General features: G+C 35.7%; 2 protein-coding genes across 2 annotated transcripts; both read left to right on the forward strand.

The window, feature by feature from the left end:
* Positions 1 to 3,164: 3,164 nt before the first annotated feature.
* LOC149397922 (protein LURP-one-related 5-like) lies at positions 3,165 to 4,728 on the forward strand. The gene is made up of 2 exons (XM_089614781.1): positions 3,165 to 3,682; positions 4,108 to 4,728. The coding sequence occupies exons 1-2, from the start codon at positions 3,428 to 3,430 to the stop codon at positions 4,504 to 4,506; spliced, it is 654 nt and encodes a 217-aa protein (XP_089470907.1). The 5' UTR covers positions 3,165 to 3,427; the 3' UTR covers positions 4,507 to 4,728.
* A 16,001-nt stretch (positions 4,729 to 20,729) lies between these two features.
* Positions 20,730 to 22,690, forward strand: LOC149397923 (uncharacterized). Its single transcript, XM_089613935.1, has 4 exons — positions 20,730 to 21,222; positions 21,309 to 21,423; positions 21,525 to 21,639; positions 21,737 to 22,690. The coding sequence occupies exons 1-4, from the start codon at positions 21,122 to 21,124 to the stop codon at positions 22,462 to 22,464; spliced, it is 1,059 nt and encodes a 352-aa protein (XP_089470061.1). The 5' UTR covers positions 20,730 to 21,121; the 3' UTR covers positions 22,465 to 22,690.
* The last annotated feature ends 1,683 nt before the right edge of the window (positions 22,691 to 24,373 follow it).

Here is a 24,373-nt window from a genome sequence, read left to right on the forward strand (position 1 = left end):
TTAAACAAACAAGTTTATTTTTAAATTTTTCTCATTTAGTTGACTTATATGTTTCTTTCCATTCATTTATACGGACAAGTAATAACGGTAAAAAGATATTATAACATTGGGTATTTTTCTGGCAATTTTTAAAAAAATGAGTATTAAACTGCAATAAATAAAAAATATTGAGTATTTTTACCGTTAATAACTCCAAATTAAATAATGACCCCTAATATATAAACAACAACTTATTAAAAAAAAAACAATATACATAAAGCTTTTTATTTTCATACAAAAGAAAATTACATAGAGGCAATATTAAAGAGTAAAAAGTAAACTAAAACATAAACAAAAAAAATTCTATGAGCAAAGAAGTTTTTGAAGACAAAGAGAATGCGTTTATCTCATGTATCTTCTTTCTCTGTTTAATACTATACAAAATAATAATATATTTTACTCATTAGCGAGTAGAAAAGTAAAGGAGTAGAATCAACTAAGCACAACTAAGTTGAAAAAATGTGTTTTGTACAAGACAATTTTTGGTCGAAGCTGACTGGTCGGGGGTGATCTGAACAGGGTGTGGGACGTCTCGACTGGCCCTTAACTTGACTTTCTAAGCCGTCTCCGTCCGATGGAGAAGACGAAGCAACATATACGACAACATTCTTTGTAAAATCTTGGTCCACCTTTGTTTTCGATGGTCCTGTTTTACGGCGAGAGAATTCTGGCAAGCTCTGATGTGGCCTCGTGCTTCATCGATGATGGTCGACATTTTTTTGTGAGGAAGAAGTTGTTTGGGTATAATATTGGGTTGTCAATATTATATAAGACAACATTCTCTCTAATTTAATTCAGGTGTAATTTAATTTGCTGTTTACATTTAATTTAACTTGCTTTTTAATTTAAGCAGAGTGCTGGGCTGCACTGGACAAAATATTGCGATCCCTCGGGAATGTCGAGGCGAGCTCGAGTGCCCCGCCGGAGCCTCCGAGGGCTTTCGCCGGACTTGCGGCGACCTTAAGGGGTCGATTTCCCAGTTCAAAGTCGAACTTCACCGCTCCGAGGAGGTAGAGGGGAAACTGCGGGGAGTCGAATTGAAGTGAATTGAGTTTGAGGTTGGAGATTTCTTTTTTATTACAATGTTTTATCTATTAGAACAGAGCTATTATAGTAATGCAATAGACTCATAAGTTCAGTGTCTTGTGTAATGAATTTGAACCTGAAACGTTTTCTTTAATTTTTTTTTAAGTGGAAAAATTCTACAAATATTATCATTAGCATTTCGTATGTATTCTACAAATACGAGAGGGATATAGAGAAATTTACCTACTGTTATTTTTTTTAATAAGGGAAAAGTTATTTTTTTAGTTTATTAAATCTCTTAGTGGTAGGTCCCACGTGTTATTCCACATAGGACGCTGATGGCAGTGATGGAAAAATAATGATGCTATATATCATTTATCTTATTATTATCATTGAACATAAACTTTATAAAAAAAAAATTAAAAAAATTGATCTGTTTTTCGGGGTTTCAATAACCGATCCAGTTTTCTGCTTGTAATCGACGATTTTTTCAGTATCCTGCAGTTTTGTTCATACCGCTACCGAAAAGTGTCAAAAACCGGTATACCAACCGTTTTCTACCGGTTTCAAACGGGTACATTTTTAATCTTCGTAATTAACACTACATTTTCAAACTTTAATCACTATTTTATGTCCCTTCACCGTGAACAAGTTCCCTTCAAATAGAGTTAGAGAACATGATTTGAATAAAATCATGTTCTAATTGGTTAAGATCCAATTTTATCTTATCCATAAATTCTCAGTGTCTTCCAATATGCATCTTATATTAGTCTATGTTTGGAAACTGATTGCCTGTTTGAATAGGTGGATGTTGATGTCTTCTCCGATGTGATATGTTTGTCTCGTATCGTGAAATCACATTTCAAATACTATTCAAAAATCTGATTAGTCCAAAAACCCATCGTAAATGGATGTGAACTTTAGCGCTTGGGACATAAAATCACATGTTTAAAGTGGTCTAGTTACTTACAAATCTCTAAGTTTAATGTGAGAATACTTTAATTTGAAATAATTATCGAAACAACTTAAATTAAAATCGAGATTATGTTTCTTAAAAATGAAATCCCAATTCAGCTAATAATTGAATCAGATAATGACTTATCAGTTAATAAAATTACATATATTTTTTAGAACTTCCTCTTCCAACATGTTTCTTTCATAATGTTTTTTTTTTCAACCAAGCAAATAAATTATGTGTGATACTGGCGCTACTGCTAGCATAAAAAAATCAATAGGCAAATTCTTGAATCTTCTATAAATCCTTCTGATTATAGAGATCTTGTAATAATTAGGGTGTTGATTTGACTCTATTAGTAGAGTGAGATTAGTGCTAATGCTTCCATAAAATAAAATTAATAAGTAAATTCTTGAATCTTCTATACCAACCAAGTATCCCCACACCAACACAACCATTCATATCACAAAACATCACCAAACCAAACAACCCCATTTGAAATTTAGCATTTAATAATAAAATAAGTTGATCATTCTCATGATCCACGAGATACGGTTGTTTAAATATCTCTACCAACTTTATAGAAAATAGTCATACAAGTGTTCAAATTTCAATATATCGTATATTTTTCCTAATATTTGAAGCATGTTCAAAATAAACAAACAACTTGTGAAGGAGTTAAAATTTATAGTCCCGGGTTAAATTTAATTAAAAAATTTCTATTTTTTTTTTATAAGGGATGTGTAAGAGCAACATTATTCAGGATGGTTATATATAAAAATTCATGTAATTTTAGACTAAAATTGATAATAATAAATAAACAAATTAGAGTAAAAGTTTTAATTTTTAAAAGTTCAGTCTAGCCTGATACTTACGGGGGCCTTAGGCAAAAAATAATTATCAGCCTTAATTTTTTTTTAAATAAGGCATTTTATTATAGAGAAATTTATAACTTTAATACTAATAAAAAAAAATAAACCCTACGTATGAGTAAGGCCACAATATATTAATGACAGAATATACCAACGTGTTTCAAGTTTCAACTGTCAATTATATTTGTTGTATATTGTGGACATTTTTTCCCCCAAAAAGTGAGCCTTTTTATCTTCTAAATTGCGAGACTTAAAGCCATTGCTTCACTTGCTTAAGGGTCGGTTCCGCCCATACAAACAACGCGTTAATCTGATATAGCCTAGATCTCCCTGTATCATATTCTAGAATATAATATATTTTTTAATAATAATAGTAATATTTATAAGTTGACCATTCAAAAATACACTGCCCGATATTTAATACAAAGGAATCACAACACATTGAAACCACATATACAAGAAGATAGCACAAAGTAGATAGGTAGCTAAAAGCGAAGCATAAATAGAGTGGTGGTTTTTGACATCTGTGGTGGTGATGCAGAATTTAAGTATGGAAGAGAACAATAAGAAGAGCTTGTGGATAGTGGATGACAAGTATTGCTTTGAAGAAGAGACCACTTTAACTGTGCACAAAACGTCTGTGTTTTTCCCTGGTGATGGGTTTGTAGTTTACAATCATGAAGGCCAACTTTTGTTCAGGTTTGACTCTTATGGGCCTGAGTCAAAGCCCATGGATGAGCTTGTTCTCATGGATGCTTTTGGAAAGTGCCTTCTCACCCTCCGTAGAAAGGTAATTTTAGTTTTTTTTTTTTGTTGCCTTTTTTGGCTATTTGAGGTTGGAATTTTCTTGTTTAAGCAACTAAAGAAAAAGAGGAGAATAATTAGGTTGGAAAGTGATTTTTAGTGCATTTTATTTATTTATTTTCGTTATAATCTATTAGTAATATTCTAAAGAAGATTTTTATAATTATATATAGATTTGAGGGTAGAGGCTAATACTTCATGGTTTTAAAATTTGTATAAGGCTGTCATCATGAGTAAGATGTTTATTTAAAGGTGGAGTATTCATTAGAAATCTGATATTCGCATACCAATTTTTTTTATTTGAAAGTGCCTTAATTTAATTTGCTAATGGTAGTTTTTGTTTTAGCTTTGGAATTCAAAAAATTTAAATTATTTGAGATCAAATTGATGATTATATTTTGAAAAAGACAGAAGCCAAGTCTTCACCGACGATGGGAAGGTTATTTAGGCGAGAAAGAGGAAAACCGCGACCCGTTGTTCACAACTCATACATCTTCCATAATCGGACGGTCGGAAGTGATGGTGGAGATCAACGGTTGTGATTGCGAGGAGTATGAGATCAAAGGCTCGTATCCGCGGCGTAAATGCACGCTATACAAATTTTTGAAAGAGAGCTCGTCAAGGGAGCCAAAGGCCGAGATTAAGCGAAAGGTGGATCCCTCGACCAATGTAGTGCTAGGAAAAGACGTTTTTGCCCTCATTGTCAAGGCCGGCTTCGATTGCGCCTTCGCAATGGGATTGGTGTTGATTCTTGATCAAATGTACGGAAATGACGAGGACAATGCCAATGATGAAATATGTGAAGAATAATGCAAGGCTAGTTAGTTATTAATAAACTTTGAAATAGAACACAAACTCGTTTATCTGTATCTACATAATAACACATCTACATGTTAGGTCTCGGCCGAGAGGTTATCATAAAGAGTTGTGCTATTTAACACGACTAACGGTTTTAAACGAGCCATACACTCTATGACACGTGGATAATATTTAAACAAAAAATAGTGTTTAATGCTTTGATTGAGAATCGTGAGAAAATCGTACCCGTGTTATAAAGCTTTACTGTATCATAAATGATAAATTTGATAAATATGTGTGAGAGGACATATGAAACTGATTTTTGAGCCTCGCTATCTGCATGATTTTAATGATTTAAAGGTTGCCATATTTAGATCTAACTATTGTCTTGTGTATTTCCTAAGTTGTAACTCAATATTACTTTATTGTTAACAAACGTGCACACAATTTTTTGGCGTGGAATAAGATGAACGTGCATACGAGTAGGTGAAAGTTTTTTTTCTAGGATGAAATTTTACAAATACGATTTGCACTTAGGACCTCAATTTTAACCATAAAATAGCACATGGAAGAATAAATTACACCGTTTTCTTTTCGTGCACTTGAAAAGTTTGCCTTGAAAAAATATAGATAAGAACTTAAGGGAATAAGCGCAAAAGAGTATAGAATCTATGATGTTGGGCCACAATTATCTCTAAAAATATAAATCAAGCATGTAAGAATTTTCACATGGGACTCATCACTCATGTGATGTACTTGGGTGTATCGTAATTATTCTCGCTCTTTGCCTGCCCACTTATGGATTGGTGGTTGGGAATAAGGCAAAAGGCAAGTGGAAGATTATAACATATTTGTAATATCACTCAGTGATATCTCATCGGTGATCATTAAATTCAAGGAATTTGTATATATATATATATATATATATATATATATATATATATATATATATATATATTGATCTCAATATTTTTTTATTAAAATTAATTAAGCTATAATTTAGGACACTTTTATTAGTATGTCCAATGTGCAATGTCCATCGTGCTTTTTAAATTTAGTTTTTTTTTTTTATCAATTTTTTTTTTTTTTTTTCCATTTTTCTCTTTTTTTTTTCTCTATATATCTCTCTCTCGTCTCCCAATTCTCTTTCTCTATCATCTTCGGCGCATCAGATTCCTTTAGGGTTAGCGCATACCTTCAAGGCGATGGATTCGCTGCATCACTGGACAATCTGGAGGTTCTCGGCCCACAGAGAGAGGCTCTCGCAGCTCTCGAGTCGCACCGGGAAGAGAGGACCACGTAGCTCAAGAAAGCCTTGGTCTAGATCAGGTTTCCTTCCTCGCGATCCTCCGCCATCTCCAGATACTCCGTCGCGCACCGAAGACCGGAGATGTTCGCAGCCGTGAGAGAATTTGATGGGTTAGATTTCTTTTAGTTATGCGATTGGTTTACCTTGAGAACGGAGTTTTGGGAGGTTGGGGCTAACGTAAGTGATGGAAGTAGTATTTTCTTCTTGTTGTTGTTTGGGGCGCTGGATTTGGAGAATGATTTGCGCGCTGTGGAGAATTGAGAAAACAAGGAAGATGAGAAACTAGAGCTGGGAAATGGCTTCTTTTCTTGTTCCACTTCCATCTCTACATCGCCAAAGTAGTCATTTATTGATTCATTATATATAAGGTGTTCGGCATATATATCTACAACTGCAATACATACATGTCTACAATATCTGTAATTGTAGACATACATTTCTACAATTATCGAAATTGTAGATGTTGTTAAGCCGTTTTTGGGTTTAACATTCGAGGACACGTGGCGTGCCTGGAACAGTCACGTGCCTAGTATGGGGTCGGCCCAAATTACTTTTCGAGAGTCCAATGGGCTCAAGGAAGTTCGGGACAAAGCCCAAAGCGTCCAGGAGCTTCAGAGGATCTTAGAATCGTAAAGAGGGAAACGATGCTTTGCCTTCTTTTTCGTCGGGAACGCGTTCTTCGTCTTAGATTTCTGGCCTGGAGGTCGAGCTCGCCTGGGGGTCGAGCTCGCCTGGGGGGGGGGGGTCGAGTTCGCCTGGAGGTTGAGCTCACCTGGGGGTCGAGCCTGGCTGGAGGTCGAGCTCGCCTGGGGGGTCGAGCTCGTCTGGAGGGTCGAGCTCGTCTGGAGGTTGAGCTCGGTTGGAGGTCGAGCTCGCCTGGAGATCGCCCCTGCCTGGAGGGTGAGCTCCTGCCTGGGGGGTGAGCTCGCATGGAGATCGCCCTTCCTGGAGGTTGAGCTCGGCTGGAGATTTGAGCTCGCCTAGTGATCGCCCCTGCCTGGAGAGTGAACTCGCCTGGAAGGTTGAGCTCGCCTGGGGGGTCGAGCTTGCCTGGGGGGTGATCCTGGCTGGAGGTCGAGCTCGCCTGCAGAGTCGAACTCGCCTAGTGATCGCCCCTGACTGGAGAGTGAGCTCGCCTGGGGGGTCGAGCTCGGCTAGAGGTCGAGCTCGCCTTGAGATCGCCCCTGCCTGGAGGGTGAGCTCGCCTGGGGGTCGAGCTCGGCTGGAGAGTCAAGCTCGCCTAGGGATCGCCCCTGCCTGGAGGGTGAGCTCGCCTGGGGGGGTCGAGCTCGGCTTGAGGTCGAGCTCGGCTAGAGGTCGAGCTCGCCTGGGGGGTGATCCTGGCTGGAGGTCGAGCTCGCCTGGAGAGTCGAACTCGCCTAGTGATCGCCCCTGCCTGGAGAGTGAGCTCCTGCCTGGGGGGTGAGCTCGCCTGGGGGGTCGAGCTCAGCTGGAGGTCGAGCTTGCCTGGAGATCGCCCTTCCTGGAGGTTGAGCCCGCCTGGGGGTCGAGCTCGGCTGGAGAGTCGAGCTCGCCTAGTGATCGCCCCTGCCTGGAGAGTGAGCTCGCTTGGAAGGTTGAGCTCGCTTGGGGGGTCGAGCTTGCCTGGGGGGTGATCCTGGCTGGAGGTCGAGCTCGCCTGGAGATCGCCCCTGCCTGGATTTTGAGCTCGCCTGGAGGTCGCCCTGCCTGGAGGGAGCTCGCCTGGGGGGGTCGAGCTCGTCTGGAGGTCGCCCCTGCCTGGAGGTTGAGCTCGCCTGGAAGGTTGAGCTCGGCTGAAGGTCGAGCTCGCCTGGAGGTCGCCCCTGCTGGGGGTCGAGCTCGCCTGGGGGGCGTGACCGTGCTCCTTGTGAGCTGCCTACGTACTCGCCTCGCGGGATCAGGTCATGATGTAGTTCATGGGATTCTTGGTTTAGGCTCTATTCCAGAGTTGGGAGTGGAATTTTTTGGGGTTTAGTGTATTTTGAGTTCGGAGTGAATCCTGGACCTTCTTCTCCTTTAGTTCGGAATGAGTTCTGAGTTCGGGATGAGTCCTGAGTTCGGAGTCCTCTTGAGTTGGGAGAGTATTTGGCTGAGTGAATTCTGGGATTGAGAGTCTCTGGGGTTTAGAGAGTTTTTTGAGTTCGGGGAATTCTCTTTAGTTGTCCTCTGAGTTGAGAATGAGTGAATTATTTATAGGAAAAGAAACCGGTGCTTGATGCTTGGTTGGTGCTTGGTTGAAGCTTGGTTGATGCTTGATTGAAGCTTGGTTGGCGCTTGGTTTTTGCTTGATTGAAGCTTGGTTGATGTTTGATTGAAGCTTGGTTGGCGCTTGGTTTTTGCTTGGTTGAAGCTTGGTTTTTGCTTGGTTGAAGCTTGGTTGGCGCTTGGTTTTTGCTTGGTTGAAGCTTGGTTTTCGTTTGGTTGAAGCTTGCTTGGTTGATGCTTGGTTTTTTAGTCATGCGTGTTTGACTAAACTGCCATTTTATATCGTAACGTCGTTTTTACGATTGGGGCGTCGTTTTTTTACCATAAGAAAAAAACGGCATAACAGATGTAGATGTCTATAATTACAGAAATTGTAGATATACAAGTCTATAATTATCAAAATGTAGACATAGAGATTTACAATTACAAATTCACAATAATATTTTAATTTTTGATTTGTACACATACATGTCTACAATTACATAAATTTGTAGACATGTATGTCTACAACATTTTGAAAATTATAATATATATCTATAGTAACATAAAATTGTAGCCGTACGGTTGATACAAGCTAAAAAGAATTCATCCAATACAATAATAATAATAAAAAAAACTATTTTCATATGGAAACATCTTAAAGAGAAAATGATTTATAAAAAAAGGAAGAAATCTTTGGGTTCTAGAAGATGCGGGAAAGAAATATCGCAAGCATCGAGAAGAGCACATAGAGAAGATGAGAGAGAAAGAGAACGAATAGAAGAGAGAGAAAGGAAATATCGAGAAGATGAGAGAAAAAAAATAATCAAATGACTTATGTGGCAATAATTAAGGTCTGATTTGCCCTTATTTATTAACAAATTCGTCACTTTCTCTCTCCTATTTTTTTCAAATAATTTTTTTTGCATCAAAACTTCAAAAATTCGTATATTTCTCATACAAACTCGAAATTGAGTTATTTCAAATCCTACAAATTCGTGGCGTCGAGATCTTCAAAAATAGACTCATTGTGTTTGATGAAAATTATGTTTAATGCATCATATTTACGTCTCCATTTATTTTTTTGATAATTTCAAAAAATTTGAGTTATTTCCATATTTAAGGTAGTAACGTGATTTTTCTACATCTATGGTATTAAACATGATTTTTCATAAAAAAAAAAACAATGGATCTATTTTTGAAAATCTCGGCGTCACGAATCCGTAAGATTTGGAATCACTCAATTTCGAGTTCATATGAGATAGATGTGAGTTTTTGAAGTTTTTATGTAAAAAAAGTGTGGGAAAAAAATAGGAGAGATAAAATGACAAATTTGTTAATAAATAAGAGCAAATCATACCTTAATTATTGCCACATAAACCTGTAGACTATTTCTCTAAAAGTTGTGAAACTTATGTTAAAAATAAATTTCATAATTTCATTTTGGCTACTTTGCACATTGGGCATACAAATAAAACTGTCATAAATTATAGTTTATTCATTTTGGTAAAAGACATTGAGATCACTAAAATGTATAATCCCATACTCTAATATAGAACTATTGTGCAGTTTATTCGCAATTTCATACTCTATTAGTAACATCAATGTAATTTATTACTACATATTATTTAAAGCATTTTAACAATGATCAATTTATTATATTCTTATCCATATATATTTAACTCAAGCAATTTATATCCCAGCATATTATTTTATTTTCTATATTTTTACATAAATTTAGAATTATTTTTCAACTTTCAGCTAAATATGAACTCATAAGAATATATGTATGTGGTGTAATTTATTTTTTGTTTTTTGTGATTGACACTTTTATTTTGTAATTTATGTATATTCTATGGTATTAAAATTATTTTGCGTGTCACAGATTCTAATTAGAAAAATATAAAATAATTTCAAATATATTAGCTAGTTTTCCATAAATAAGTAAACTTAGAGATAAAAATATATAAATTGTTTTTTTATATGTATTTTTTTGTATAAATGATTTACACTAGAAATACGCAACTAAATATGCTACTCTAAACATAATAATTGTTAAATAGCTATTGGTTTATGTGGCAACATTTTGAGTGTTTTAGAATTCCTGTTGTTTGTATATACAGTTTAATATTTCAAATCTAAAATCAATTATTCTTTAGCTTGTACATTGAATTGATTTGTAAGGTTATTTGTTCTTCAAAAAAACTTTTTCAGCTCATGTTTTTTTTATTTTTTTTTTATTTTATCGCAAACCCTACTACTATTAACTATTATTAACTTGTTTATCATGTTAGTTTATGCCGTTGGAGATGTTTGTATTAACTACTATTTACTATTATCAATTTATTTGGTTCATCTTTTTGCCGTCGTTATTCGATAGTGGCTGGAATCGTGGCTGATGATCCAGCCACATTGAATACCAAAGGCAACGACGGTGTAGTCTCGTAGGTGGCGATGGTGTGGTCTCGGAAGTGGCAATGGTGTGTTCCTGGAGGTGAAGGTCAGTGGAAAAGCGGGAACGGTAGTCTCGGATCGATTTTCGGATGGAAGGCGAGGAAGGTTTTTTCCTTTCCATTCGAACGAGTGGATTTTATTTTTAAATGAGATTCAATGGTTCATGTACGTGGCCACTGTTGAATTCCATCTCAAAACTAATTGGTGTCAAGTACAGAGGTCCAACAGATATATAAACACATGTCTATTCACACACACAACCAATGTGTGACTTTTCCACTTCAATAGCTACGTGTTCCTCTTATTAATTGTTGTGATATTTTTTTTTTATTAATTATTGTTATTTCTTTGAAAAAAATTAACTATATGCTAGGCGGAAATATAATTTGGCAAAAGAGTCCAACTTTTTTTTTTTTGGGTCAATAAATTTAGTGGCTAATTAATCATAATTAACCAAACATCGACTATCTTGTAAATTCAATGTTTCAAAATGACTATATAGCTAGAGTACCTTTCATTTGTAAACTCATCTGACAAGATTATGAATAGATTTGAAGATGCTTTTCACTAGAGAGATATGACTTTATATATATGTTAATTTTAAGAACGCACGAGTAAGTAAAATTATTATTATTATTTTAAATAAAAAGTGTAAAATAAAATTAGGGAAAAGAGAGTATATTGAAGAATTTCAATTTCATTAAATTAAGATTAGTAAAATTGTTGTCATTATTTTTAACAAGTAACAAAATTTAAAAAGATAAAAAAAAAACCTCATTTTTATCTTGATGATTCAATGATTTTAAAATGTACCGCATGTTTTTTTATCATGTCAAATTTTTTACGGACTAAATTTTTATCAACTAAATTTTTATGGACCTCATTTTTATGGACTAAATTTTTATCAACTAAATAAAAACTGAAATTAAAATAAAAAAATATCTTATATTTTACTAATAACATAACCAAAATATACTGTTATAATACATTTTAACTTTAAAAATGTATTCTGTATTAAATAGTAACATATAATATCTTTGTATATTACACGTACTTTTTCCAAGTATATATATAACTAATATTGATTAAAAGATACGTGATAGTAAAATATATTGATATTAATCATTATTATAATATACATGTATTGAACAATATTGCATATAACGAAAGTGTTTCATGTTAACTCCATCTGCTGTCAGATTTTATTTCCCTTCCCTATTTAATTTTAATCATAATTTCAATGGTTTGAACTTTGAACTTTTGAAGAATCTCAAGCGTTGTTTTTTTATATTTGTTTATATTTTATATCGTATTAGAGAGAGTGTGTGTTAAAGTTAGGAAAAGTGAAAAAAAAAAAAACAAAAAAAAAAAAAACCACGCGATGGCGCTTTGAATGAACGTCGGAAGTGAGCTTGTTCTTTATTATCTACAAAGAGTATGCATCATGCATTGTTGCGGAGTAATTAATATACTTTAAGATGGAAGAATAAATATACATAGATAGAAAAATTTCATTTTGTGGATCTAAAAATTAACAAAATATCGAGATTAGACATCATATTTTAAAAATATCTAATAATGGACTTTTGTACAAATTTCGGACACAAATACCCTTTTGAACAAATAAACTCATTTCACTTTCACTATCTATCTTTTCAATCTCTCATTCGGTCTTTCACGCTCGATTCCGACGTGATATAACTAAATTCGACGAGAAACGAGGGAATCCGACAAGCTATGATGATCTAAAATGATAAAGTTTCACGTGAAATTGACTTTTTCCGCTTAAAATGTCCAAAAAGTATGAATTGTATTGTATAGCATCGTACATTATCGTACACTATCGTATATTATCATACATTATAATGCAATTTCATTTGTATGAATTTTATCGTACATTAAAATTATAATGTATCGTATCTCATCGTATTATATCGTACGGCATCGTACGTTATATTATAACGTACGATGCCGTACGATGTCGTACGATATAATACGATGAGATACGATACATTATAATGTACGATAAAATTCATATAAATTATAATGTATATTATAATTATCACGTACGATAATATACGATAGTGTACGATACCGTACGATAATGTACGATGCTATACGATAAAATTCATATTTTTGGGCATTTTAAGCCGAAAAAATCAAATTCGCGTGAAACTTTATCATTCTAGGTCATCATAGCTCGTCGGATTCCCTCGTATCTCGTCGAATTTAGTTATATCACGTCGGAATTGAGCGTGAAAGACCGAATGATGGATTGAGAAGGTAGAGAGTGAAAGTGAAATGAGTTTATTTGTTCAAAATAACATTTGTGACCGATATTGGGACAAAAGTCCATTTTTGGATATTTTTAAAATATGAGGTCTAATCTCGATATTTTGTTAATTTTTAGGTTTATAAAATAAAATTTTTCTAGAGATATATTCATAATTATTTAAATTTTTAAAAAATATATTAAAAGAAAAATCGATACAAATGAGTAATAACCTTACAATTAGCAACAAATTATTTGAGAGAGAGAGAGAGAGATATGCTTGTACTTGCAAGCAAGCATTGCCTTTAAATTAATTGACCCTACTCTTTAGAGCCTCTCTTATCTGCCTACCCACAAAACTTCTCATCCTGTTATTGGCTTATTGCTTTCAATTACAGTTTGAAATAAATAAAGCCTATGGAATCTAGTTTTCTCTATTTTCTGTCGTTATTAGTCATTAATGGATCACATGGAAAGGGAAAATTTTGCTTTGTATTTATGGATGGCAATTTGACCCGTTACCCGCGTTGCGGCCCGTTACCCGATTTATTCGGGTCGGGTAATACCCGTTCTTTTTGGATAAACGGGTAAACGGGTAACACCCGTTAGGGTTTTAACGGGTCCGGGTACGGGTAACGGAATAGTCATACCGTACCCGGTTACCCGGGACCCGACCCGTTAACTTTTAAATATCTAAAAAGATAACAAATTTTAACATGTTGCAATGAAGATGACCAAATTTACAATGAAAATGATCTATTAGCAATGAAGACTTCTTTTGTATTTTTATTTATTTATTTTGAATTTTAATGTTCTTTATATTGTAGTAGCATTTTGATATTTTTCACCTAAATTTTATTATTTTTAAACTTTATATTGTTGATGGATTTTTATTTTATAAACGGGTAAGCGGGTCTACCCGACCCGCTACCCTTTTTTTAAACCAGGTAAACGGGTCCAATATATTTAACCCGCTTACCCGGCGGGTATCCCCGTTACCCGGCGGGTATCCCCGTTACCCGGCCCGTCTCAAAATCCGGGTAAACGGGTCTGGGTAACGGATAAAAAATTATAGCGAGTACGGGTAACGAAATAGGTGTACCCGGTTTTACCCGTACCCGTTGCCATCCCTACTTGTATTTCCAGATAAGCATGCGAGAAATTTTTTATGATACATTATCGTTGTATAAATTTTGTGAACCAACATATCTCAAAACAGTTAAGTTTTTAAAAAATGTAACGGATATTAAAATTTGAAGTAGCGACCTTTTACTATAAAAAAATATATTGTTTCCGCTATTAAAAAAAAAAGGTTTCCCAACAATTGGAAATAATAAATTCCGGCAATATTTCAAGCTTTTCAATGGATTACTAATTACTATTTATTTATTTGTTTGTTTTTCTTCTATCTATATCATATAAAGTTTTGTTAGGTTTGACCACCTAGTCTAATCACCCAACACTTTTTAACCTTGATTGAAAAAAAAATTCATTTTGTTTTTAATTTCTTTGCGATGGAATTGGTTTGAGGGGTTTGGATGTTGGATTGCTGAACAACATAGAAAATGAGGTTTAAAGGGACAACTAATTTAGTGGTTGTGGAAGAGCCATTTTCAAGAGAGGACAAGATATGAATGAGTGGGGATCAATGGCCAATAGCCAATGAGGTTGTGTCAGGATGGTGCAAAAAAAATCTTCCCAATAGAAGTTTTGTTGCTACAACATTCATCAACAATATCATTACTTTTGAAATCTTGCAACAATGGTGTCTTTTGGGGTTTCTTTTGAGTGGTGGGTGGGGGATGGTTTAGTGGGGGAAAAAAGAAAACTATAATGCTCTTGAGAAAAGTTCTTATTATTGTTTGAGTTTTCAGAAACACTTTTGAGCTTGGAAAAGTAGAAAAATTGTAGTGGCAATGTCTAATTTTGGCTAAACGGCACAAACTTGCAAAAAGTGAGATGCTTTGCACAAATGCTCTTTCATACAAATATTGAATGCCTAATTTTGGCTAACCGGCATAAACTTGCAAAAAGTGAGATGCATTTGCACAAATGCTCTTTCATTGAAATACTAAATGTCTAAAATCCATATGAATTTGAAGTGCATTGGTGTAAACTATGAGATCGTGTTCAACTTTGACGATTGGGTAACTTTTGATCTACAATCACATATGTTATTTACACATTTCTTTTTGTCTATTGATAAATATATATATATATATATGTATATTTATATATATATTTGTTATTTTCCATGCTTCAACTATATGAGATTCATGTTGATTTTTCATGTATTGCATATAATTACCGATATTACATTTCTTCATCAATCGATGAGGAATACTTCGAGCAATTTCAATCGTCACTAAGGAGATAGTCACCACTTTGCGCGGAGATGAGAGTAACCAAGTATTTTTGTCGAGCTAAACGGTTTTAACTTGGCCTTTAAATGCAATTTTTAACATTCACTTCAACAATCCCGACTTGTTACAACAACAGAAGTTCCATAATGTGCGATCCCTCATTTTATTCTTCTTTGGGGAAGTGCCCAATGAATGATATATGAATGATAGATTACGACCATTTAAAGAATTTAAATGAAGACAATAATTGGTGTTGGTCGTTCTCGAAAAATTGAAAATATTAATTTCCTTGCGACGTGCGAGGAAATCCACACCAAAAGTCCAATGGGCCGAGCTACGGAAAAGCCCAAATCAGACCCATGAACGAAGAATCCCATCCGAAACGAGCTAGGTCGGGGCCATACATGTGCGCACCACGTCTACTCGACGCGAAAGGCTCCTCGCGCGCGTGTGTCAAAGGCTTATGAAAGGGGTCCCTAACAGAGAACCCCAAAACCTCAACAATGAGGATCAATAAGATGATCATATTACTAGCGTCTCGAGGGTTTTGATGACACTGAGACTTTTCTTGCTGAAGACGGGGGACTCCCCGTCACACATGAAGCCTAGCCTTCGAATCCTCAGCCCAAGGCGAGGAATGCACCCACTATTTCCCAAGTAGGAAACTCCTGACGCTCGGTCCCTGATCGACTTGGTCAAATGAAAGGTGTTGCGGATCGCTAGGGCACACGTAGGACAAAACATCCGAGGCGGAACTCACATCTCCGTGCTGCAAACCAAGATCTGAGGGATCACTAACCACTCAACGCAACGCGCGTAGCAAAAATTTGAGAGAGTTTCTTAGCTCCCAACCTAACGCATCTCATACGTCTCCTATGAATGGGAAACCCCGTTACTGACCAAGGTTCGAACGAGAGTGTTAACGCTCGTCAGAGGCCCTGCCTTTGCGTCAATTTAGCTCATTTCTTCTTATTCTTCTTACTCTCAGATCTCCGCAAGGAACCAATGACGTCTTTGAGCTTAAAGAGAGACATTCATGATTTTCGAGTTAAGCATACCTGGCTCGGGTGTGACCACTTGATCCGACCTTGGGTTGAACCACCCGAAGTCTTCAATCGTTATTCAATTTTCAGTAACGTGAATAATATTGTAACGTTTATAATTTGTTTGTGTTATAAACATGTCTATATGGTTAATATCGACTATCTAGTATTAGTTTAAAATATTAAAGTTATGAGTAACAAAAATGCAATCATATTAATACAAAAAGGTAATGATGGTAAATTCGGTGGATTTTTTTATAAGATATTCGGTGGATTATTAATAGCACAAACATGTTACTAGGTTGTGTGGGTGTAGGGACCAGTCTCCTCACTAGAAAATACATTTCGGGCAAGACCCGAAACAGCTTGGAATCTGTAGGCCTATTACGGTTTGTCCCACTTCGAAGGAGTACGACTTCAATTTGGCCAAAGTCCATATGGCATGACAGAGTTTGGCTTTGCTAGGAAGAACGAGTCTAGGATGATCACACGTCTAGTCTAGAAGAAGCTATCTTCGCCTACAACCAGAGCTCGTCCACTTTCTTCGCTCATTTCCTCGAACCGAGTTGAACACGCGTCAAACCGAGAAGTATTTCAGCCCAACCACGTGTCTTTGAGAAAGACGAGAAGAACGACCAAATCTTCGACTATAAATAAAGTTCTTTATTTAAAAATTACTAATGATATATTTTACTCATAATATTGCATGCAGTTTTACTCTCTCGATTATTTGTTGAGCTCGGCCATCAATGTATTCATCCGTTCAGATTAATAAAGAAATTTATTTCTATTCATTTAATTTTACTCTTATTTATTCTAATTTGATTCATAATTTATTTCTAGAAATCGTAGTTTAATTTATTTTATATTTGTCGAAAGCTTGGGAACCATTCCTAAGGGCAATGCCAAAGCGAATGAAAGAAGACACAAACATCCTTGTTTTACAAGTGGTTCGAGCAGAAGAGAGCATACACACCAAAGAAAACAAAGGAGAGCTTATCCATGTCATATGGACTATTATTAAAGTTATCCCACTTTAATTCTTGTTTTTTGGATATTTATTTGTTATTTTCGTAGTTAAAAATAATGGGTTAAGTTACAGTATTTTTAATGAGTTTTTGGGTTTACTTATGTTTAATAAAGCTCATATGTGTAGGGTATTAAGTTAGTCTTTTTATTTTAATGTTACTAGAGCTCACTAATATTTTCTAGGTTAAATGAAACTCCGAATTCGGTTTTTATTTTCCTTAGTAAAGGAAGTTTCATGAATATTGAGGCCAAATTACGTTTTTTTATTATAAAAAGTGAGAGAATTCTCTTTGTTTCTTGAAGAAGCTTTCGAAATTGTAAAGGTATTCCTTGTGGCATCCATCACCGACTTATCAAGAGAACTTACACTTTCGTTTGTGACGTCCTCATTAATTCCAAGGTTCGCATCTCTCTAGGCGTTGGATCGCAGAGTCAGCGAACTTGAACATTCTGGTTTGCGAAGGCATCAATATTGATTACGGGTCACCGTCATAGTGTTGACGTTGTTTGTATGACAAAATAATTTTCTTACAAAATAATATCAGTCACAACATTTATCACAAGAAGCTAGGATAGCTCAAGATAAGTTCTCTCTTTTACGTTTCATACTCCAGACGTTTTTCCAAAAATCTAGTTTTTTTTTCCTATCCATCACTTCCCTCGTGGGTTTAATGGATATTACCTTTGGTCTAACCAACGGCGTGCTCTCACATAGGGAGATATGCCTTGCAGGTGTGGTTGGTTTGATGAATCTAGAGATATGGTACTGATAAGTATAGATGGAAGAGCGTGGGACATCATTAGAGTATGGTTAGTGGTTGAAGGTATTATTGAGGGTTTAGTGTATTTATTTTTTATTTTAGGTATGTTATGTCTCATAAGAGTTATTTTCATTTGTTGTAGTTTAGATAAGATTATTGTGGTATTTGCTAGTCAGCTAAATTTCTTTTTTTGATGGTGTGTACTCTTCAACCATGGTTCTTTTTGAACCTCAGGCGTGCAATTATCGAGAAAGAGATGATGATGGTTTGCCATCTCTTGTCTTTGAACACCCGGTGCGATCTACCGCTTAATCTGCGAGTTTGGGACTTGAGGGGGTGATCCTCTTTATGAAGGTTGGAAGTCTTTCTTTGGCGTGATGCGTGGATGATTGTTTGGTTTGCCGCTCTTGGATTTGTAGTAGGGCTTAAATTGGATCGGTTCGGTTCGATTTTTGACATTTTTTTTTATATCCGAATCCAAAATTTCGGTTTTTAAAAAGTCGGTCCAATATCAGGTCCAATTTAGTCTAAAATCGAAATTCGATTATCTGGTTTGTAAATCCAATATCCAATATAATATCCAATTTTCAAAATTCGGCTATCCGGTTTTTAAAAATCATATCCGGTTCTAAAACTATTACAATGATCAAAATACGAGTACAAACGAGTCATATTGAACTCCAAAATAATAGTCTATAGTCTAAAACTGAATAAAAAGAAAAATTCAAAAAGGGCACCTGTCTTCGCGAGTCCATACGTTTTCATCTCCAACTACCAAACATGCAAACATCATAATATAAAGGGTTATATAGGTATATAGCCATGCGGCTATAGAGGTTTTGGTTTTAGCCAACCTTTTGTTAATTTTTTGTTAGTAGCCACATCAATCTATTTACAGCATGTTAAAAGAGGTGAATGACTTCAACTAACCCCAGCCAAATTTCCGCCCATTATTTTCAGTCTATTAATTTAAATGGAAAACAAATATTCGGTCATAACTACTCGCACAAATTGAGGGAGGATTTAAAACTCAATAAATACACATAAAACAAAGTGTCTCTCTCTCCTCTCTCATTCAACGTTCAAAGAATAAAAAAAATGGTGAACGATTTTTTTTTTCATGATCCGATTGATTGACTCAGTCGACTCAGATCCATCGCCTTCGAGAGCGAGGCCAACAGACGGTCGCTCCAATCCTCCGGCGTCGCTGAATTTCTCGCCTCGATCGTCATCTCCGGAGATTCCGAGCGCGAGGAAGCTCTTTCGGTCCTCCATAGCCTCCGCCTCTCGGAGGCGGAGATTAGGTCGATGGCGGTCGGAAAGGATCGACGCGCGGGCAATTAGATGTTGTTTTTTTAGAAAAATTAGATCTATATATGGGTTAATGGGTCTGTATATATGCTAATAGGAAATGGCCTTTTATTATTTTTGGTCAATTCCATCCAGTATTGTAAATACGACGTTGATTTACAGTTAATACCAACTGTTTCATTGTAAATACAAAGCATATTTACAGTATATTCGTGTAAATAAACTGAAAAAAATTCTGGAAATATTTTGGACGTTCCAAAATTATGAAAAAAATAATATCAATAAATGAAGAATATATTTACAGATTTTATCCATAGTGAATTGACACGAAAATATAAACTAATTAGCTAAAGTCAACGCTGAAAATTTCCAAATACATGTTAACAATCTTTCCAAATTGGTTAGATTCAAAATTAAAAAAAACTGCCTAATTCAACTAGCGGGCATAATAAATAAGAGCAAATGTGTAAAACTAATTTAATTAATAAGATGCCACGTAAGTAAGATGACTATTTACGAGAAATTAACGAAAGGTTGGCTAAAACCAAATTGCTAGTGTTTAAGATGGCTACGTAGCCAATTATTTGTAATATAAAATTATAATATGATCATAATAAAGGAGACATACAATTGAAATTGTACTAACAACATTACTTTGAGAGATCACATAATCAAATTGTAGTAATAGGAGTTGTTATATGAGAAACCTATTTTTCTATGACAACTTGATCATCCTCTATTTATTATGACATAAAGTTAAAATAAATTAGTTTTAATAAATAAATAGAAAATGAACTTGTCAAATAAAATATCAAAGTAAAAGTCATGAGTTTGTTTTGTTTTGTTTTTTTGTTTTTTGTTTTTGTTTTTTTTTTTCGAATCGTGATATCTGAACAAAATTAGAGACCAAAGTTTAATTTTTATATTTTAATTTTTTAAATAAAAAAATTCGGTTATATAACCAATCCAAATTTGCCTAAAATCAAAATTGGTATCCGGTTCATTTTTTTAAACAGGATTGATTATCCGAATCCGAATTTCGGTTATCTGACGTGGCTCTAGATTTCGGTTTCGGATCGGTGTGTATATTGGTTTTATCCAATTTTCTATTCGATTTTATATAGCCTTTGTAGGAGTTTATCTCCGGTTACAAGATGGGGATATGTTTTCGGATAACCCCTAATAGGCTTAGTTTTGCGTTTATGTCTCCGTGGTTCTCACGCTACACCTACCTTCAGCTGGTCTAGTCAGTTTGATTATTATATTTTTTATTTTTTTGTATTTTGTTCATTAGTAGCATTTTATTTTGAATGAAATTTCTCCTATAAAAAAAAACTCAAAAGCTAAAAGAAAAAAAAAATCTATGTTATTGTCAACAAAAAAAACATCACAGATAAAAAAAAAATGTCCGAGCTAAACAAACTGAGAGAGAGAGAGAGAGAGAGAGAGAGAGAGAGAGAGAGAGAGAGAGAGAGAGAGAGAGTGAGTGTATGTGTGTGTTTTTCAATAAGAGAGGTGACCCTCGTGAATTAAAAATATAATAATAACGAAAACAAAACACTTTACTTGCTCTCACTGAAAACTTCCCCTCAGCTAAAAAAAAAAAAAAAAAAAAAAACCCAAAGAAGCAAAAGCCCCTTTACATTATTGCCAATTTGGGGCACCAATAGTAATAAAAAAAAGGCAACTCTTAAACTCAAAACTGTCCCATTGGCCACTGGCAAACTAAACGCACCGAGAGATCTTTATTTCTTTCTTCTTCTTCTTCAGCAACATTTAACAATGCCCATGATAAAACCCTGAGACTTCTTATTTCTCTTCGTCAAACAACACGAAAGCAGAGACCTTTTGATTCATTGCATATTTCATTGCAATTGTGGGTTTCCATTTTCGACTTTCGAGGCTCGGCTCTTCGAAAGATGCCTAGACCAGGGCCGAGGCCGTACGAGTGCGTTCGGCGAGCTTGGCACAGCGATCGTCACGGACCCATCAGAGGCTCTCTCATTCAACAGATTTTCAGGTTCCTCAATCGTTTTTTTTTTCTTTGGTTCTGGTTTCGCTTATTTTAGGGCGTTTGGTTTGAATGCACACCATGTGTTTGATTAGGGTTGTCAATGAAGCTCACGGCCCGGAGACCAAGAAGAACAAGGAGTGGCAAGAGAAACTTCCCGTTGTGGTGCTTAAAGCCGAACAGATTATGTACTCCAAAGCCAATTCCGAGGTTGGATTTAAAAAAAAAAAAAAATCCTGGGTCTTCATAGATCTTTGGATTGAAATGTGTCTTTGTGCTCATTTCATGGTGTGTTTTCTTGAACTTTTCAGACCGAGTACAGTAACCTAGAGACGCTTTGGGAAAGAGTAAACGACGCCATAAACACTATTATCCGACGAGAAGAGACCACCGAAACCGGAGACCTTTTGCCTCCTTGTGTCGAAGGTAACAATCAAAGCATTAATAGAGTAGTTCAAAACATGAATGACTTCTTTTTTAATGTCTCTTAGTTTTTTGATTTATTTTACATATTTATAAATAGCTGCCCTAAATCTCGGTTGTGTTCCGGTAAGAGCTTCTAGAAGCCAGCGTCACATTAACCCGAGGACTTACCTCACCCCCGGGCCTAGACCGCAAGAGCCCCCGAATTTACCCGCTAGGGTTACCGATAGGACTTTCGTCGACGAGAGACGCCCCCAAATGTTACCGTTTCACCCCGGGAGTCAACCCTCGAGTTTCGCCCGGAGCCCGGTCGGGAATGCCCCGAATTTCCACCCGGGCGGCCCTAACTGCAACTACGTCGCTCCCGTCGTTTCGCCGGAGAATTCGGGCTCGGTGTATCCCTTGTACTACGGGGCTCGATTTCCGACCGACGAGCACCGGGTCCCGAGGGAAATTGCGCGTCCCGAGAGGATTTACGTCGGGACGCCAGTCGTTCCCGAGCCCTCCACGAATACCGCGAGGCGGGACTATTTCGCCTGCCCAGACGCTCGGGAGAACCCTCCTCCTTTTCCTCCGAGGGAACCCGAGTGCGATTTGTCTCTGAGGTTGGGAACGTCCTCGGAGCCTCCGAGGAGGAGCGACAAGAGCTTGGCTCGAGGGACCGATCATGGTGACGGTGACGATCACGATCGACGGAGATTAACGACGAGGGGCGAGGAATTTTGTTTCTTCCCGGGCAAGGCAGCCGGTGATGATTCCTTCGAAGGTCCGAGCTCGAAGGGAAAGAAACCGTTTAGAGGCGTCTCGACTGACTGGTTTAATACTTGAACCGCAAGTCAAGGTTTGTAGGCCATTCTTTTTTTTGTTTCTTCTTTTTTCATTACTTTTGTTTTTCCTATGCTGTAGTAGTTAGTATATACACTTGCTTGCAAATATGTGATCGTTGGGTCTCTCAGTTAGGCGATGATTGTGTCTGTTGTAGCCTTCGATTGCGAGATCTTAGAAGTTTCGGTGATGTAGTTGTAAATGAAAATGCTGAGTTTTGTTTCTCTTCTCTCGATAAGTTTCGGTGATGTAGTTGTAAATGAAAATGCTGAGTTTTGTTTCTCTTCTCTCGATAACTGTTCGGAAAAAGCTCTAGCGCCCGCTCGCAACCACAAGATTTTTTTTTTGTTTATTTTAGTTTGTGGTTTCAAAACTTGTATAGTCAAGAGAAATCTGAAGAAACAATTTATTCCATTAATGGTTTTCAAAACCCCATTTCAGAAAGAAAAAAAAAAGGCGGTGATACTACAGCAAATCTGTGATCATCTACAAATTTTCAACACATAATTAATTATGTACTGTTAACCTGTCATTTTTTTTTCCTTCTATGAATATAAAGTCGACTTTATTTCCCAATTATTCTTATGTACCTTTGTGTCAAAGCCTTTTTTTCCATAGTTTTTGTATAATTGATGCCTTGGCATAGCCTAGAGTGTCTGTATTATTGTTTTTCGGTAGAAAAAGTCGCTAATTTGATGTTCTAGGATGGATTGTTGCAGAGTTTAGAGCTGAGTACCTCAATTAATGCTCGAACACTTAATATTCATTTTCTCCAACCAAGCTTTTAATTTGAAAGGTTTGTGGTTCAAACCTCATTGATATGTTTTTGTGTTTCTGTTCCGGTATTGTCTTGCTTTTGCTCTCAGTTTTTATTTTCTTTATTTTTTTTATATTACCATTGAATAATTCAGTAATGACTTTGTTCGATTGTTAATGCACTTGGTAAAATTGTTTTGTGGTGTTCCGGAAAGAGTTCGATTCGTAGAAAGATGTGTAGATATTTGAATGTTAAATCAAGGTCAATCTTATGGATTTTCACTCTTAGTCTAAGACTTGATTCTATTCTATCAAAGCTTCTTGAGACGAATTCAGGGACTATTATGGATTTTCAGCTATTGACGTGTATTTCTCCTAGTAATTATTATTATTATTTTTGTTTTTTTTTTTTGTTGCAATAAGCTTTTTTTTTTTTTTTTTTTTTTTTTCTTCTTCAAATTTTTTTTGCAGCTTTGAACGATTATGAGCAGACTATGACTAGGTATATGCAAATCTTGTGTAAAATACAATAAAATCAAAATCAATAGTTGGAGAACCATTTGATCAAATTACTAAACTCCAAGGCCGTTTCGATTATTTTTTAATTTAAAAATAATTGTCAAAGTCTGCTCATGAGAAAAAATTATTACTTTATCATTTTTAATTGGATTTTTTTTATGTTATATACGCATTTGACTTATAGCATTTTGTATAATAGTCAACTTTTGTTAATTTCCTGTAAATAGCCATTACAACTTATTTACGGCACTAAAAAAGACAAAAAAAAAAACCAAAATAGGCGGGAATGTTTTTTGGTATTCTTTTTAAGTGCTGTAAATAAGTTGAGGTGACTATTTGCAAAAAAATTACAAAAGATTGACTATATAACAATTTTTAGACTTTCGGTGACTTATTTGACTAATTTTTTGTTTTTAATTTCCTAAACAACCAAGAGGACGCCCATTTTTTTCTTCTCCCCAAAATTGACATTTATGTCCCTGATGACTTTGAGCAAAAAAAATGTCCCTGATGACATCACAAAAAGTTGCGAAACAAGTTTTTATTTTCTTTTATAAGTATTTTCAACATTTGGTTCGTTGTTTGAGAATTGAGATGTACAACAAGTGAACAAACTACGAACACATTGGAAAAAAAG

Source organism: Urtica dioica, chromosome 5, assembly GCF_054948205.1.
Source record: "Urtica dioica subsp. dioica isolate 48M chromosome 5, U.dioica_male_clone48M_v1_H2, whole genome shotgun sequence".
NCBI classification, from domain to species: Eukaryota; Viridiplantae; Streptophyta; class Magnoliopsida; order Rosales; family Urticaceae; genus Urtica; species Urtica dioica.